The sequence below is a fragment of the Acomys minous genome, assembly GCF_964271855.1.
Source record: "Acomys minous genome assembly, chromosome: 12".
NCBI lineage: Eukaryota > Metazoa > Chordata > Mammalia > Rodentia > Muridae > Acomys > Acomys minous.
In genome coordinates this window covers 93,810,516-93,825,798 of record NC_140493.1, presented here as the reverse complement: position 1 = coordinate 93,825,798, position 15,283 = coordinate 93,810,516, and the positions used below count along the sequence as shown (strand labels likewise).

The 15,283-nt window shown below is 44.7% G+C and overlaps 2 protein-coding genes across 15 annotated transcripts in view; one reads left to right on the top strand and one right to left on the bottom strand.

Moving 5' to 3' along the window:
• NBR1 (NBR1 autophagy cargo receptor) overlaps positions 1–10,414 on the bottom strand; it is a 30,330-nt gene extending 19,916 nt beyond the window's left edge. For 6 of the 7 annotated variants that reach the window (XM_084751362.1, XM_084751364.1, XM_084751365.1 and 3 more), the window contains exons 1-6: positions 10,342–10,414; positions 6,821–6,887; positions 6,413–6,528; positions 3,461–3,523; positions 2,131–2,149; positions 631–653 (exon numbers count right to left, since the gene is read on the bottom strand). In XM_084751362.1, the coding sequence (XP_084607488.1) occupies positions 631–653; positions 2,131–2,149; positions 3,461–3,523; positions 6,413–6,514 (207 nt within the window). In that variant the 5' untranslated portion in view covers positions 6,515–6,528; positions 6,821–6,887; positions 10,342–10,414. Of the gene's footprint in view, positions 1–630; positions 654–2,130; positions 2,150–3,460; positions 3,524–6,412; positions 6,529–6,776; positions 6,888–10,341 lie in introns of those variants that run through there. The other variant, XM_084751363.1, reaches the window with a different exon arrangement.
• An 894-nt stretch (positions 10,415–11,308) lies between these two features.
• BRCA1 (BRCA1 DNA repair associated) overlaps positions 11,309–15,283 on the top strand; it is a 69,078-nt gene continuing 65,103 nt past the window's right edge. For 5 of the 8 annotated variants that reach the window (XM_084751353.1, XM_084751355.1, XM_084751354.1 and 2 more), the window contains exons 1-2: positions 11,309–11,561; positions 14,464–14,563. In XM_084751353.1, the coding sequence (XP_084607479.1) occupies positions 14,484–14,563 (80 nt within the window). In that variant the 5' untranslated portion in view covers positions 11,309–11,561; positions 14,464–14,483. Of the gene's footprint in view, positions 11,562–13,178; positions 13,275–14,463; positions 14,564–15,283 lie in introns of those variants that run through there. The other 3 variants (XM_084751351.1, XM_084751358.1, XM_084751356.1) reach the window with 3 other exon arrangements.

Sequence of the window (15,283 nt, the reverse complement as noted above, 5' to 3'; positions counted from 1 at the left end):
ATGTTTAAGAAAATTAGGGACTGAATGGCTTGGAGTCTAACCTCCTCTGTCTCACAACTGCTCTCCCTTTACCCATTTTTATACAACAGACCCGAGATTCCATTTAAAAACAACACTCCACCTGCATTTATGTTACGTGATGGATGTGCTAGGTAAGTTGATTATCCTATTAGGATGGGACATAAGCATTTGCCCAGCATGCATGAGGTCCTGTGTTAGAGCAGCATTGAAAACAAAAAAAAAATCACCTAAAAATTTCTGCACACAATATTTTGGTTAAAACTGGGTTTTGCTCTATTGCCAAATAGTCTCAAAGAAGCTCAAATCGCCCTACTGCCATCTTCTTTTGTCAGTCGTGCTACAGAGCCAAGGCTGGTCTCCAGCGTGCTGGGACTACAGAAGTGTATGCAGGGCTTCTTTTTAAATGAGATGTTAGCGCCAAGACTCACAAGGAGATGACACAACTTCAACTGTAGCAGGAACTGACTGGTGCTGAGTCTTTGCCCTGCTTACCAGAGGCTCCCTAACTAAATGGATGTCATCCTATTCATTCTTAGTACTTTCCAGTGGAGTTTAGGTTTCAATAAGTATTTTAAAAAGTACTAGAAAATAAAATAAAGCAAACATTACCTTAAGTGCTTCTTCGTATTCTCCTAAAGGAACAAACAAAACAAAACAGTGATTTATTTATTTTTACCAATTCTAAAGGTTCTACTATCGCCTATCCTATAGTTTTTTTGGTTTTTTTGCCAGGTGGGGTGGAGGGTGGGAGAGCCTAGCTCTGTATCTCAGGCTGCCTTCAAACTCACAGTCTTTTGTGTTGGGATTGCAGAAGGGCAATACCATGCTTGGCTAATCCTACAGCTCCAGTATACACCATGAAGGATACAGTTAATGTGTGTCTTGAGAGATGGTGGCCTATCTATAGACGTGAAGGATGGCTAAAAGAGGGACTCTGATGCAAGGAGCTTGCAAACCACGATGGGGTGGGACCCTGCAGTGATGTAGCTGTTTAGGGGTCTCTCTCCTACTTGCAGGGGTCACTCCTGCAAAGAACTCTGCTCTGCAAGAAAGCCTAACAAATTCACGGGTCCCACCAAGTTGGACTTTGATGGATTTTACTTTGATCTGTTGCTGTGCCCACCTGGTGTGGCCGGACATGGGCTTGCATCTCCCCAGGAAGTTAACACAGCAATTATCCACCGCAAAGAGAAGCTATTAGCAAGCACCTTTCCTCTGAAGTCACCTGTGCTGCTCTAGCCTTCTAGAAAAAATATCAACCTAGCTCCATTAACTATGCTTTGTGAAGCTTTGTGAAGCACAAGATCCAGTGGAATTCCTGGATTGTGCTAAGACTAACATTTTACTTCATTCAAGTAAGATTGTAGGGACTACAATATGGACCACAACCAACTATCTGATAAATATGGGGACATGACTTGCTTATGCATTGATATTCACGTATATGCTGTGTCAGAACAAATCCAACACCAGCAGAATGAGTTGTATGTGACTAAATAGATGCGTTTTATTTTCAGAGGATTGGTATCTGAAAGTTGGATAAGACCTACTCTTATGATCCATGCAAAGGTACTATCTTCTATTTAAAAAAAAAACAACAACAAAAAACACTGGTATACAATAAAAATTCCTGATGAGGCTGGGGATGTAGTGAGCTGGTAGAGTGCTTGCCTAGCATGCACCGAGCCCTAAGTCTGATTCCCGGCACTGCATGCCGTAGGGGCGGAGGCAGGAGACTCATATGTTCAAGGCCATCCTAGGCTGCACACCGAGTTTGAAGCCAGCCAGAGATACCTCCTGACACCCTGCTTCAAAAAGAAAGAAAAGTCTCCTACAAAACTAATGTCCACAGATGACCGGGCACGCTGTCAATGTATAGCACGCCAAATTTTACTTTAAAATGTATGCTAGAGCAAAACATGGTTTAAATGGGAACAGCTCAACGAGCAGATGAACTTGTTTTGAAAAAGGGTTTCACTGTGTAGCCGAGACTGCCCTTAAACCTGGGATCCTCCTGCCTTGGTCCCCTCAGTACTGGACTTGCAGACAGACACTACTATGTCAGGCAAATATTAAGTAAAGTTAACTAGATATTTCTCAGGAACTTACCTTGACTATTGATGGATATCTATGAAAAGAAAAAAAGCAACAGTGAATTCCAAGGCTTATCACCTGAGCATTCATCTTAACTAGGACTGGTTTCAGGCAAAATCCCAAGTAAGATGTTCAGCATTCCCACTGTTGTTTAGCTAATGTGCGGGGTTAGGAGCCTGGGATCTGCAGACCCCAGCTCATTCCTTTTGTGCCTGTGGGTTCCTACCTCTCAGAGCCTCTGCTTCCTCATGTAAACTAAGGATGACGATGTTCCCCATACGCAACACTGCTAGTGTGTGCTTACACTGTGACCACTTAGTAAAGAGCATCGGGATAAACTAAACCACAGCCTTGCTACTATTTTAGGCTCTCTCTCTGATAGTTTTCATGTTGCTTTCCCATTTCTCAACTTCAGCTCAGATGCCAATAATCACTTTTGTTTTTTGTTTTTGTTTAAAGATTTATTTATTATGAATACAGTGCTCTGCCTGCTGGTACACATGCAGGCCAGAAGAGGGCATCAGATCACACTATAGATGGTTGGGAGCCACCATGTGGTTGCTGGGAATTAAACTCAGGACCTCTGGAGGAGCAGTGTGTGCCCTTAACCTCTGAGCCATCTCTCCAGCCCCCTTTGTTTGTTTTTTAAAATAGTTATCTATCTATCTATCTATCTATCTATCTATCTATCTATCTATCTATCTATCTATCTATCTTTTAACTGGACTTAAGGATAGTTGTGAACTATCATATGGTTGCTGGGAATTGAACCCAGGTCCTCTGGAAGAACAGCCGGTGTTGTTAACCTTTGAGTCATCTCTCCAGCCATTTGTTTTGAGACAGGGTTTCTCTGTGTAGCCCTGGCTGTCCTGGAACTCACATGGTAGATCAGGCTGGACTTGAACTCAAGAGAGCCACCTGCCTCTGCTTCCCAACCAATAGTCTTCATGAAGTATGCAATTACCAAATATATTTAAACTATTAGGCCGATGAGATAACACTACTATAAACCTTTTTCTTTCTCTTGGGTTTTTTTTTTTTTTAAATACCTTTTATGGCTGAGATAGTCTTTTGCTCTAAAGGCCAGGATGGCTTAAACTTCCTAGGATTGTCATGCATTGTTTCCCAAGACTGGAAAGACAGGTCTAAGTAGTCTTGGCTGTCCTGGACTCACTTTGTAGACCAGGCTATCCTCAAACTCACATCAATCCGCCTGCCTCTGGGTGCTGGGATCAAAGGTATGTGCCACCACACCCAGCTTATTCTGAACTTTTTAAGCTCTGTATCACTCTGGAAAAGACCCCTACTCTAAACACCCAGTAAAGGGGGTCCACAGATACTTTACCTCCTCATTTTCCTCATCCAGGTATTTTATTTGGATAGTATTCAGATCAAATGAAACTTTTACCTGCAAATGAGACAAATCGATCAGTGTTTCACTATATAAAGTTAAACATTGTAACTCTCTTTTTCCTGACTTTGAATTTTACCTGTATTAGCAGTAAAGGTGGAGATTCAGTCTTCTGCCTAAGCCACCCACAGTGTAGTTAACTTGTGGACCTTCCCAAGACCACAGCTCCTGCAGCCTGTAGCTATCAGTCCATGCATCTCCACCTTACATACTGAGGCAAAATCCCCTGAACCCGGAGCTCACCAATTTGGCTAGTCTAGTTAACCAGCTTGTTTCCAGGGTGCCCTATATGGGTTTCTTAAGCAACTGACTACAAACAGGCACAACATGCACCTTATATTTGTAAGGGTATTGGGGATCCAAAAGCTGATGCTCACATCTGCATGGAAGGCCTTAGGTGCTTACACCTGCCTGGAAGGCCTTAGGCAAGAAGTGCCTCTCCCTTTTTATGGTGAATACCAACCGAGCCCTTTACCAAAGTACATTCCCAGTAAAACCTCTTTTTTTCCTTCCGAGACAGGGTTTTTCTGTGTAGCTTTGGCTGTCCTGGACTCGCTTTTGTAGACCAGGCTGGCCTCGAACTCACAGTGATCCACAGGCCTCTGCCTCCTAAGTGCTGGGACTAAAGGCGTGTGCCACCATGCCTGGCTACCAGCAAAACATCTTAACATAGTTTTAAAAACTATAAACTCAAAGAAAACAGACAAGAGAAAACATCTGTAAGTGGTAATAGGTAAGGGGGTAAAATCTGTAACACATGTAGAAGATCTTACAGATGGTTATGAGCTACCATGTGGTTGCTGGGAATTGAACTCAGGACCTCTGGAAGAGAAGACAGTGCTCTTAACCTCTGAGCCATCTCTTCAGCCCCCGCCGTGTACTGTTATAACTATCCTTGAAACATTTGGCAGTTATCTATTGAAATGTTTTTCATTTTATTTTATGCATATGGGTGTTTTGCCTTCCTGAATCCTGGTGCCTACGGAGGACAGAAAAGGGTAGCTGCTGTTCTGGAGCTACAGTTACAGACAGTTGTGAGCTGCCACCTGGATGCTAGAAATCTAACTGGGCCCCCTGGAGGAGCAGCAAGTTCTCTTAACCACTGGGCCATCCCTCCAGCCACCACCTACAAACATTTAACATCAGGGCTAATGAAATGGCTTACGTTGTAAAGGACTTGCTGCACACAAGCATACTAGCTTCCCTCCCCCCCCCCTTTCTTTCTTGGCTTTTCAAAATAGGGTTTTTCTTTGTAGCCCTGGCTGTCCTAGAACTCACTCTGTAGACCAGGCTGGCCTTGAACTCATAGAGACCTATGTGCCCTTGCCTCGGCCTCCTGAGTGCTGGCATTAAAAGCATGAGGCACCACTGTCCGGCTTAACCTGAGTTTGATCCCTAGAACTCTCATAAAGGTTGAAGGAAGTAACCATCCCTCCCTCCCTGTCTCTCTCCATACACACACACACACACACACACACACTAACAATAATAATAATTTTTTAAAATTTAAAACCACCTCTCATCTTTGGATAGAGTCTACCCTATAGAACAATACTTAAGTTAGCCATACTGAGAGATGTGGGTCCTCTCTACTTCATGATGGGAAGAGAAAGAAAACCCGGTGGAAAAGCCAGTAAGTCATGGTTATGTCCATAGTGTTCAGCAATACGAGCAGCACTGTGGACTCACAGCCTAAAAAGACTTGGCTTTGCTCTGTGCCTACTGATTAAGAACTACGGCAACACTATACTGTTGGGTAAGAAAAGCAGGCTGTAGGAGTGTGTGGCCCTAGCGGATACCTGCATGAACAACACGGGAACTGTAGCTACGTTCTCAGGGCTGTTATCTCTGTTACTCAAAGGAAGGGTGAAGAGCAGATACAGGTAGGAGTTTGTGGACAGACATTTTCTCCTTACACCTTAAGATTGTTTCATGTTTTATAATAGGCATGTATAATATTTTTATATCTTAACATTTCACAATATTAAAAAAAGGCAAGCTGTCAACTCACTCAGCCACTAGGGAAAGAAAGATAACGGAGTTCAGATCACTTGACAAGACCCCACTGCTTTCCCAACAGCCTTCTTCCTAGGACAGCCTAGAGAGAAATTGCTGGAAGGCAGGACTAGACTGCAACATAATGGAAGGCCCCTCTAAAAGTTCCTTTCTAAGCCACCCACACAGATAATCAGGCAATGACACATTTGTAACCAAACGGTTATGTTAAACACAGGTGCCCAAGTTGTAAAACATTGACCAGGGCAAACCCACAAAACCGGAAGGGTACAAAGGGCAAGCCGAGATGAGAAAAACCATTAGCAAATCAAGGAGCATAAGCACCATTGGGAGGTTTGCTTTTTGCCAACTCTGAGGCCAACCTTTGACCCAGCAATAAAGTGACTAGCAGGTCTTGCAAAACACAAGTCATGTCCTCATCAGTTACAAACAGCAGCGGTGCATCAGCTCTGCAGTCAGACCACATCCCCCTACAGTCAGCTGCGGGGGTGGACAAGCTCATTTATCCCTCAGAATGTTTCTAAACCCTATCTCACTCAAAAAATAATTTTTACCTGATACAGGAGAGAGGGAGGGAGAGGGAGAGGGGAAAAGAGAGCGCGCAAGCGGGTCCCTGAAACTGCCCCAGACTTTTGCTTTCTCTCAAAAAATATGGAATTTTAAAAATATTTAAAGGAACATAGTTGTTTCTTCCTTTATCCTGGTACATATCCTATATAAATACTTAACCCCTGTAAAAAAACAATTTTCCAAAAGGTCCAGAAATGGTAATAACAAACTTAACAGTTATGAAATAAACTGCTAAAAATAGCCACATTTTGGAAGGACATCTGTGCAAACCACCGAGACACAGAACAAAATGATACTCACCATAGCTTCGACATCAGCCCAAGTTGTATTTCCTGGATCCGAGACCAGAAAGCTTTGGGTTTCATTTCTAAAAGTCACGTTTAGAGTGACCTGTGGTTCCATGCTGTGGGCTGAGGCTGCGAGGATGGGCGGATGAGAGAAAGAGGGAGCAGTTCAAAACCCACACGCACACATTGGCTCTAACACATTGGCTCTGGGAGGTCACAGTGAGTAAGAGAAGCAATACCCCCACTGCTACGTGATTTACTAGTGTGTTTTATACCAATTCTCACTGTTACATAAGAACTTTTCTTTCTCAGAAATAAAGACACTGACGCTCAAGGTATGCCATAAAGATCTGTACTTATGGCATAGTTAAACTTACGTAGAACTTCCACAGTAGAAATAAAAGCCAAGTTAGGCACACACCTGTAGTCCCAGTTACTCAGGAAGTTGAAGCAGGTTGGTAGTTAGAGTCCAAGAGTTCTTGGTCGGCCTAGGAAACAATCAGATTCTGTGTTTAGGTAGGGTGCAGGGAGGGGAGACAAAATTCTGCTCAAAATCTTGTCCGTATCCACAAAAACTCCTCCAACATGTTTTAAGTCTCTAAGGTGTTTTATTTCAGTGCTGGGATAGTTAAATACCTGTAGCATGAGCCAGCAAGGTGGATTAACACAGACAAGGAGTCTGCCTCTAATTCCAGGACTTGGGGAGCAGAGGCAGAGGAATTTCCAGTTTTAGGCAATGAGTACAGAATAGCCTGAGTATGGCCAGGTGAGGTGGTGCATGCCTGTAATCCCAGCACTTGGGAGGCAGATTGATGTGAGTTAGAGGCCAGCCTGGTCTATAAAGTGAGTCCAGGACAGCCAAGGCTATACAGAGAAACCTTGTCTTGAAAAATCAAAAAACAACAACAAAAAACAAAAGCCTGGGCTACGGACTGAGCACTTGTCTCCTGAAAACAGGCAGGCAAACAAAACCACTAAAAAAAAAAAAAACCCAAACCAACCAAACCACCAAAAGCTCCCACAATTACTTCCGGGAAAAATCTAAAACTAAACAAAAGAAAGTAACATACTGTTGTCCTTATGGACCTATCAGCTAGCTTCCACAATTACCAACTGGGAACTAATTGTTATCCAATAATCATTTCTTTTTAGTGTTAAATATGTATGTGTATGTTGCTGCAGATGAACACAGGCATCTGGGTGCTAGTGTGATACTCTACCACTGAGCTACAACCTTGTTCCATGACAACATCCCTTCACCCAGAAGGATTTATGAGAAAAATTTAAAACCCACTGCTAAAAAAAAAAAAAGTTAAAAATAAAACAAAACCCACTGCTATTATACCTAGGAAGTTGGCAATTCCTTAATTAAACACCTACTACACCTACTATTAAATCTGATTTTAATGAACAACTTTGCTTACTGATAAACTATGACTTTAGGGGGGAAGTTACAGGGGGGAACAACGCTACAAGTAAATTCACTGGCAAAACCAGAGTCACTTCTTACAGACTCATCACATTTTCAATCTGCATCCAGAGCGAGCCAGATCCTGCTCCGCATTACAAGATTAAGCCCTAGCTTTTTCCAGTGCCACAGGAAGGGAGGGAATGGGACGGGAAGGCTTGGGTTCCCAGACACAGCTCCACCACAAGAGCAGCTGTGTAACTGTAAGACTGTCCCCGAGCTTCACCTGCTTAATCTGTAAACAAGACTATTTTGCTGACCTTAACAGTATTATCAAAGAAATCTAATAAAACCACAGTCTAGGGAACTGGGAGTTAAGGCAGAACCCGCCCAGGTATGTGCAAAGCACCACGAAGTGTATAAGTTCCTTGAAATAGTGTTCAAATATGAAAACTATTATAAGAAACAATTCTTTAGTTTCTTCTTTTTTGTTGTTGTTTTTTTCCCCCCCTAGACAGGGTTTCTTTGTGTAACAGAGTCCTGGCTGTCCTGGCCTCACAGAGCTCCACCAGCCTCTGCTTCCTCCGGTGCTGGGATTAAAGGTGTGTGCCGCCACGCCATGCCTGGCTCTTTAGTTCCTTAAGACAGCTTCTTATTATTTGGGAAGACAGAGTCTCACTCTGAAGCCCACGCTGGCCTGGAAACTGCAGCGTACACCAGGTTCTTTTTTTTTTTTTGGTTTTTCGAGACAGGGTTTCTCTGTGTAGCCTTGGCTGTCCTGAACTCACTTTGTAGACCAGGCTGGCCTCGAACTCACAGCGATCCACCTGCCTCTGCCTCCCGAGTGCTGGGATTAAAGGCGCGCGCCACCACGCCCGGCTTTTGTACACCAGGTTCTTAACTCACAGAGATTTGCCAGCTTATGTTGCCTCCATAGCACTGTACAAGGGACACAACTATCCTGCACCCCCCCACCCCCCCCAGTTTCTCTTTGTAGCCTTGGCTGTCCTAGACTTGCTTTATACCAGGCTGGCCTTGAACTCAATAGCAATCCTCCTGCTTCTTGAGTTCTGGGATTAAAGGCATGAGGCACCACGACCAACCACAGCTGTCCTTTTAAGAACCTTCATTTTGTTTGTTTTTGTTTCTCTGTGTAGCCTTGGCTGTCCTGGAACTCACTCTGTAGACCAGGCTGGCCTCGGAACTCAGAGATCCACTTGCATCTGGCCCCCGATTGCCAGAATTAAAGGCATGCGCCACCACTTCCTGGCTGAACCATGTATTCTTAACCAAAGATCATTTTATATACTTAATTGTCCAATTTTTTTCCCCATTACTTGTCTTCACCTAGAGTTAAGCTCACCAATTCTGCTGACAGACAGCATTCATTTACCTAAAATGCAACTGTTCCTTAGGATCTTTGAAATTTAGGCCAAAACCCATTAATTCCCCAGGATGTTGGACTTTAAAGGAAAAAAAAAAAAGAAAAAAGATCAGGAAAACGAAGTGACTGAGCTTGCCTAATGTAAAAACTCTTCTAAAATATACTCTCATTTTTCCAACTTCAAGAAATACACTTCTACATTAGTCTGTCTGGAAGGAAACTAATCTTCCCCGTTCTCAAATTACACAAATGGGAATTAAGTTTCCATACTCTGGAGTTCATCCAGCTGTGCTGCGAAGGGGGGGGTGGGGGTGGAAACAGGAAGTAGTGGAGTCCAGTTTAGCTGGCCACTCTACAGGTCTTCATAAAGGGCCTACCTCGCTTCCGTGTGAAAATTCGTTCTGCCAGAGCACTAATCTTGAACTGCTGAAAAGACCAAAGGTTTACAGCCAGCAGTCAGGTAGCTGGGCCTAAAACCTGCACGGTTCCTAAGTGGCACTCACGCCTTACTAACAGACATTAGTGTGGCAAAAAGTCAACTTTTCTCCAGGTGAATTTCTTCAACCTCGACAGATAATCTGAAATAAAGCCAACCTGGGAATCTGAACTTTTAATGTTTCTATCAGAGGCGGGGTGGGTACAAGCTTTAATAGGGGAGATCTGAAAGCTGGGTGTTTTGACATAAAGGAAAAAAAACCCCAAAAAACTATGCCTCTCTAACGCGGAAGGTCCAAGATCTTCTCAAAAAAGAGGAAAGGGTTAGAATGAGGAAGACATGTGTCCTTTCTTCTCGCAGACTTAATCCAGCAATCGTTTCCTGGAACTCCATGTACCCGGGACGGTGAGTGTCACCAGCGCTGGAGGCACTCTTTTTGTACTTGGGGGAGCGGGGGGACAGAGGACTCGACCTTCTCTTAGCAGAAACCGACCTTTCTAATCCCCTCCCTCCCCCCCGCTCAGGCAGTACCCATCCCCGACAGTCGATGACACCCCCAGCGACGCCTCTTTCATCTGGACTCTGAAAAGACCCCAGCTGCCCGTGAACACGGAAAAAGTCCCTCCTCTCTGCAAGATTCTTGCCTTGAACTTCCCCTGAGCCCTCTAAGAACGGCGTGACCCAACGCCTCGGGAACAGCAGTGGCTTCCTTACCAGCTTTCCGCCCACGGGGGGCGCTTGCCCGCGGTCAGTGCAAGGACCGTTCGCTGCCAGCTCGGCTGCTATCCCTGCGGGGAGAATCTAACATGGCGGACAGAGACCGGGCCTTAGTCCTGTGTTTCTCTGAGTTTTCCACAAGACGATTGGCTCTTTCTATTTGTCCCTCAATATCACCACTCCACCGATTGGTCGATGCTGCGTTGGCAGGGGCGGGACAGGAGCTATCTGACCCGCACAACAATAACAAACACCCAGGCCGAGGGGCGGAACTAGTGCGCAAAAGTCAGCCGAGTGGATTGCCTTTTCCCAAGCTCATTGGCCGCCCTCTGCTTTTTCCCTCGGGTCACTGATTTTTGAGAGGACAAGTTACCCGAGAATCGCGGGGCTGGATGGGAATTGTAGTCTTTCTGGAACTTGCAGCTTCTTTTAGTCTGTTCTCTGTGCGCAAGGCATGAAAACAGAGCGCAGCGATGCATAGCAGCTTGCTTGCATAGCCGCGAGGTATCCGCTGTACTGACTGGGTTACCGTGCTAATAATGCCTGCTTCCGGTGTCGGGAGCTCCTTTCCCTTAAGACTACAGTTTCCAAGGGACTCTGGGGAGGTCTTTCCTTCCGCAATGCATGCTGGAATTGGTAGTTCTTTTTTTTTTTTTAACACAAGCCTCTATTTACCTAGGCTGGAGACTTCCATGGCAGGAAGGCTGAGGGAGGGGTTGAGGCCTCGTCTTGCAACTGCTTTGGGCACTACCTTGCGCTCATATTCTGGCCTCAGGTGGGCGATTCCGACCCTTTGTACAGAATTACTGTGACGTAATAAGCACGCGTAGGCGTGAAGAGGCGGCTGCCTAATAGAAGACCCAAAAATCCTCCTCTTCCGTCTATTTTTAGTGACGACACACAAGGACTGATTAGGTGGCCAATCCTGAGCCCGGAAAGAGTCTCCGTCTTTTCCCCCGCCACCACCTCCCCGTTCTCTCTCTTTCTCCTCCCCTCCCTTCCGCTGACGTGTCTGGATCTCGTGTTCCTAGAGGCTAGCACTAGGCGCCAAGCGGCCGGTTTCCCTGGCGACTGAGAGCGCGGGAATTTCAGATAAGTCGTGTTTGAGGCTGCGCAGCGGCCGCCGGTGCAGCTGGTGGACCCTGTGCGGCCTTAGGGGCTTCTCCGATATTTGGTCCTTGAGATTCGGAAGCACGGACCTTTTTCTCCGAGTAAAGGTAAGACATCCCTGAGGCACAGGGAGAATTACCTAGCTTTACTCCTACGAAAGGCGGGAAGCTGCAGTGCAGACGGGTGTTTACGGGGTAGGGCAATGTCTGGGGCGGAACCAGAGGGGCCAAGGCGCTGGTGAAACTGAAAGGACCCCTAGGACGGGTGCAGCCTGTGCACTCCCAGTGTAGCTGGGAGGAAGATGGGAGTCCTGGCTGGAATAATGCCTTGGAGGCAGTGTAAGGATGCGGGCTAAAGGCTAAGTGAGAGCAAAGGCAGGCCGAAGTGTGGCGGGAAAGAGGGAGTGAGCGGAGTTTGCCGATGAAAAACTCTTGGAGAAGTAGATTTATGTATTTCACGAAAAGTGCTAGAAGGGAGACCGGGCGAGGTGGCGCACGCCTCGGGAGGCAGGGGCAAGCGGATCTCTGTGAGTTCGAGGCTAGCTTGGCCTACAAAGCTAGTTCCAGGACAACCAGGACTACACAGAAACCTTGTCTCGAAAAACAACAACAACAAAAAAAACAAAGCAAAACCAAAAAGTGCTAGGAGGAAAGTGCATAAAGGAATGGCAATAGTAATAAATGCTGTTGGCTGGGCAGATGTGCTTAAAAAGTTATTTATTATGTATATAGTGTTCTGTTTGCATATATCCCTGCCTGCCAGAAGAGGGCATCGGATCTCATTATAGATGGTTGTGAGCCACCATGTGGTTGATGGGAATTGAACTCAGGACCTCTGGAAGAGCAATCAGTGCTCTTAATCACTGAGCCATCTTATCTCTCTAGTCCTGGTTGTTTAGTTTTTAAAACTGAGTCTCACTATGTAGCTCTGGCTGGCCTTGAACTTATCCACCTGCTCCTGCCTCCTGGGAGAAGGGCTTAAAAGTCTCCGCTACTATGCCCAGCTAGTTTTAGAGTTTTTGAGGCAGCGTCTTCTGTAAATCAGATTGGCTGTGAATTCCTTATGTAGCTCAAGGTGACCTTGAACTCTTTATCTTCCAGCATATACTTCCAGAACCCAGAAAGTGCAGGTTACACCACCGCACCTGACCCGATTTTGGTCTCTCTAACTAGCCTAGGAAGACTGCTGAACTCTTGAGGCCAAACTATCCTCCTCCTCCTCCTATTCCTCCTCTTCCTCCTCCTCCTCTTCCTCCTCTTTATCCTCCTCTTCCTCCTCCGTGACTTCTCCAGCCCCTGTGACTATAGGTATGCCACCACTGCACCCTGCTTGCTTTTCATTTTTTTTTTTTTCAAGACAGGGTTTCTCAGTGTAGCCTTACATGTCTTGGACTCACATTGTAGACCAGACTGGCCTCAAAGTCACAGAAATCTGTCTGCCTCTGCCTCCCTGAGTGCTGGGATTACAGGCGTGTGCCACTGTTACTGGCTTTGGTTTTGGTTTTAAGAAAGAAAAAGTAAAAAGCAGATGCTGGAGAAAGTTCATAGGTACCACTTCTGTCCAGCCACTCTACCATAGTTTTCTTTTTCTTGGAAGAAAGGAAAAGACCAAAAGAAGTCTATAGAGGTTACATATCAAAGATTAGAGAATTTAGATCGCTGGCTACAAAGATAAACTGCTAGAGTTTTATTTTATTTTATTTTATTTTATTTTATTTGAGACAGGGTTTCTCTGTGTAGCCTTGGCTGTCCTGAAACTCACTCTGTAGACCAGGCTGGCCTCGGACTCACAGATCTGCCTGACTGTGCCTGGGATTAAAGGTATGCTTCAACACTGCCTGGTGAATTGTTTTAAACATTCAGGGTTTTTTATTATTTTTTTTAAATTATGTGTTTTTCTGTGCTGAGGTTTTGACCTTGATCTAGCATTCCAGGCACCTGACACAGGTACTTGTTGGGGGATGGGCCGATGTATTTTGATGCTAATTACTGACATGGGTACTTTTAATCACCAAACCATCTTTCTAGACTCTGAGAATTTTTTTTTTTTAATGAAGATAGTTTTCTTTAGCTCTATGGTTGGTATAATTATGTTTTTGTTGTTTTGTTTTTTGAGACAGTGTTTTTTTCTGTGTAGCCTTGACTGTCCTGGACTCACTTTGTAGACCAGGCTGACCTTGAACTCAAAGAGAGCCACCTGCCTCTGCCTCCCAAGTGCTGGGATTAAAGGTGTGCGCCTCCACTGCCCCGTTTGTTAGTTATAATTCTAAAGCACTTCAACCTTAAATTCCTCTTATTTAGAAATGATAAGCCAGGTGTGGTAGTTTAAGCCGGTAACCCCAGCACGCAGGAGGCCAAGGCAGGATGATTGCTACAGGTTGGAGGGTCATCTGAGATGCATGGTGATTTCCAGGCCTGTGTGGGCTGTAGAGTGAGAACCCCTTCAGACAGAAAAAAAGGAGGGGGGTAGATGAGGGTGACTTAACCATCAGTAATTTCAGTGCTGAAGGAGTGGAGGCAGGAGGATCAGGGGTTTAAGACTAGCCTTGAGTGCATACAGGTACAAAGCCAGTGTGCAGTATATGAAATCTTACTTCAAAAAAGAAAAGACTGACAAATAAGCTACTGTATTAAAAAACCTTTTAAAGTAGTTTAATTTTGGGCTGGAGAGATGGCTCAGAGGTTAAGAGCACTGTCTGCTCTTCCAAAGGTCCTGAGTTCCATCTCCAGCAACCAAATGATGACTCACAACCATCTATAGTGAGATCTGGTGCCCTCTTCTGGTGTGCAGGTGCCAGGCAGAACACTATACTTAATAAATAAATCTTTTTAAAAAACAGTACCTTAGAGGCAGAGGCAGGTGGGTCTCTGTGAGTTCGAGGACAGCCTGGTCTACAAAGCTAGTCTAGGACAGCCAAGGCTACACAGAGAAACCCTGTCTCAAAAAACAAACAAACAAACAAACAAACAAAGTGCCTTAATTTCCATGTGTTTTTAAATTTGTGTTAAGGTTCACTGGAACTGGAAGAAATGGATTTATCTTCTGTTCAAATTCAAGAAGTACAAAGTGTCCTTCACGCTATGCAGAAAATCTTAGAATGTCCAATATGGTAAGTCAATGGAAGAGATTATTAATTTGATATTCTTTGTGTGATTATCTTTCATACAAATGAGTAGAAGTGACTGATCCTATAATTCCCACGGACTCCCCCCCCACTTTTTTCCCAGCCAAAGACTTTTTAAAAAAATATTTATTTATTTATTATTTATGCATATTCTGCTTGCGTGTGTGCCTGCCCACCAGAAGAGGGCACCAGATCTCATTGTAGATGGTTATGAGCTGCCAGGAACTCAGGACCTTGGAAGAGCAGTCAGTGCTCTTAATCTCTGAGCCGTCTCTCCAGCACCCCCAACCAAAGACACTTGATTTGTTCTTCCTTGGGGTAGGATTCTGGTTGGATTAAGTACTACTTTGGCTTTTTCTCTGGCTGTAGGACCATCCTGATCTCTTGGAATGACCCTTGTAAATAATGTCAAAATAACAAATGCTTGGTGTTTGTGAGACCCTTTATCTCTGGGTCAAAGTTTGTATGAAACTAGCCCTGTAAATTTAAATGAGAATGCCACTTTTAGCAAGTCTATTGTGGAATGATCTTTTATTTTTATTTCTTATTTTCCTGTTAAATGATCTATTCAGGCTAACTGCTACATTCCTGCTTCTTTGGGGGTTGGGGGAGGGACAGGCCACACTATATAGACCAAATCAGCCTCAAATTCATTATAACTCACTATCTCGACCATGCTGGCCTTGAACTCAACTCTCTTTCCTC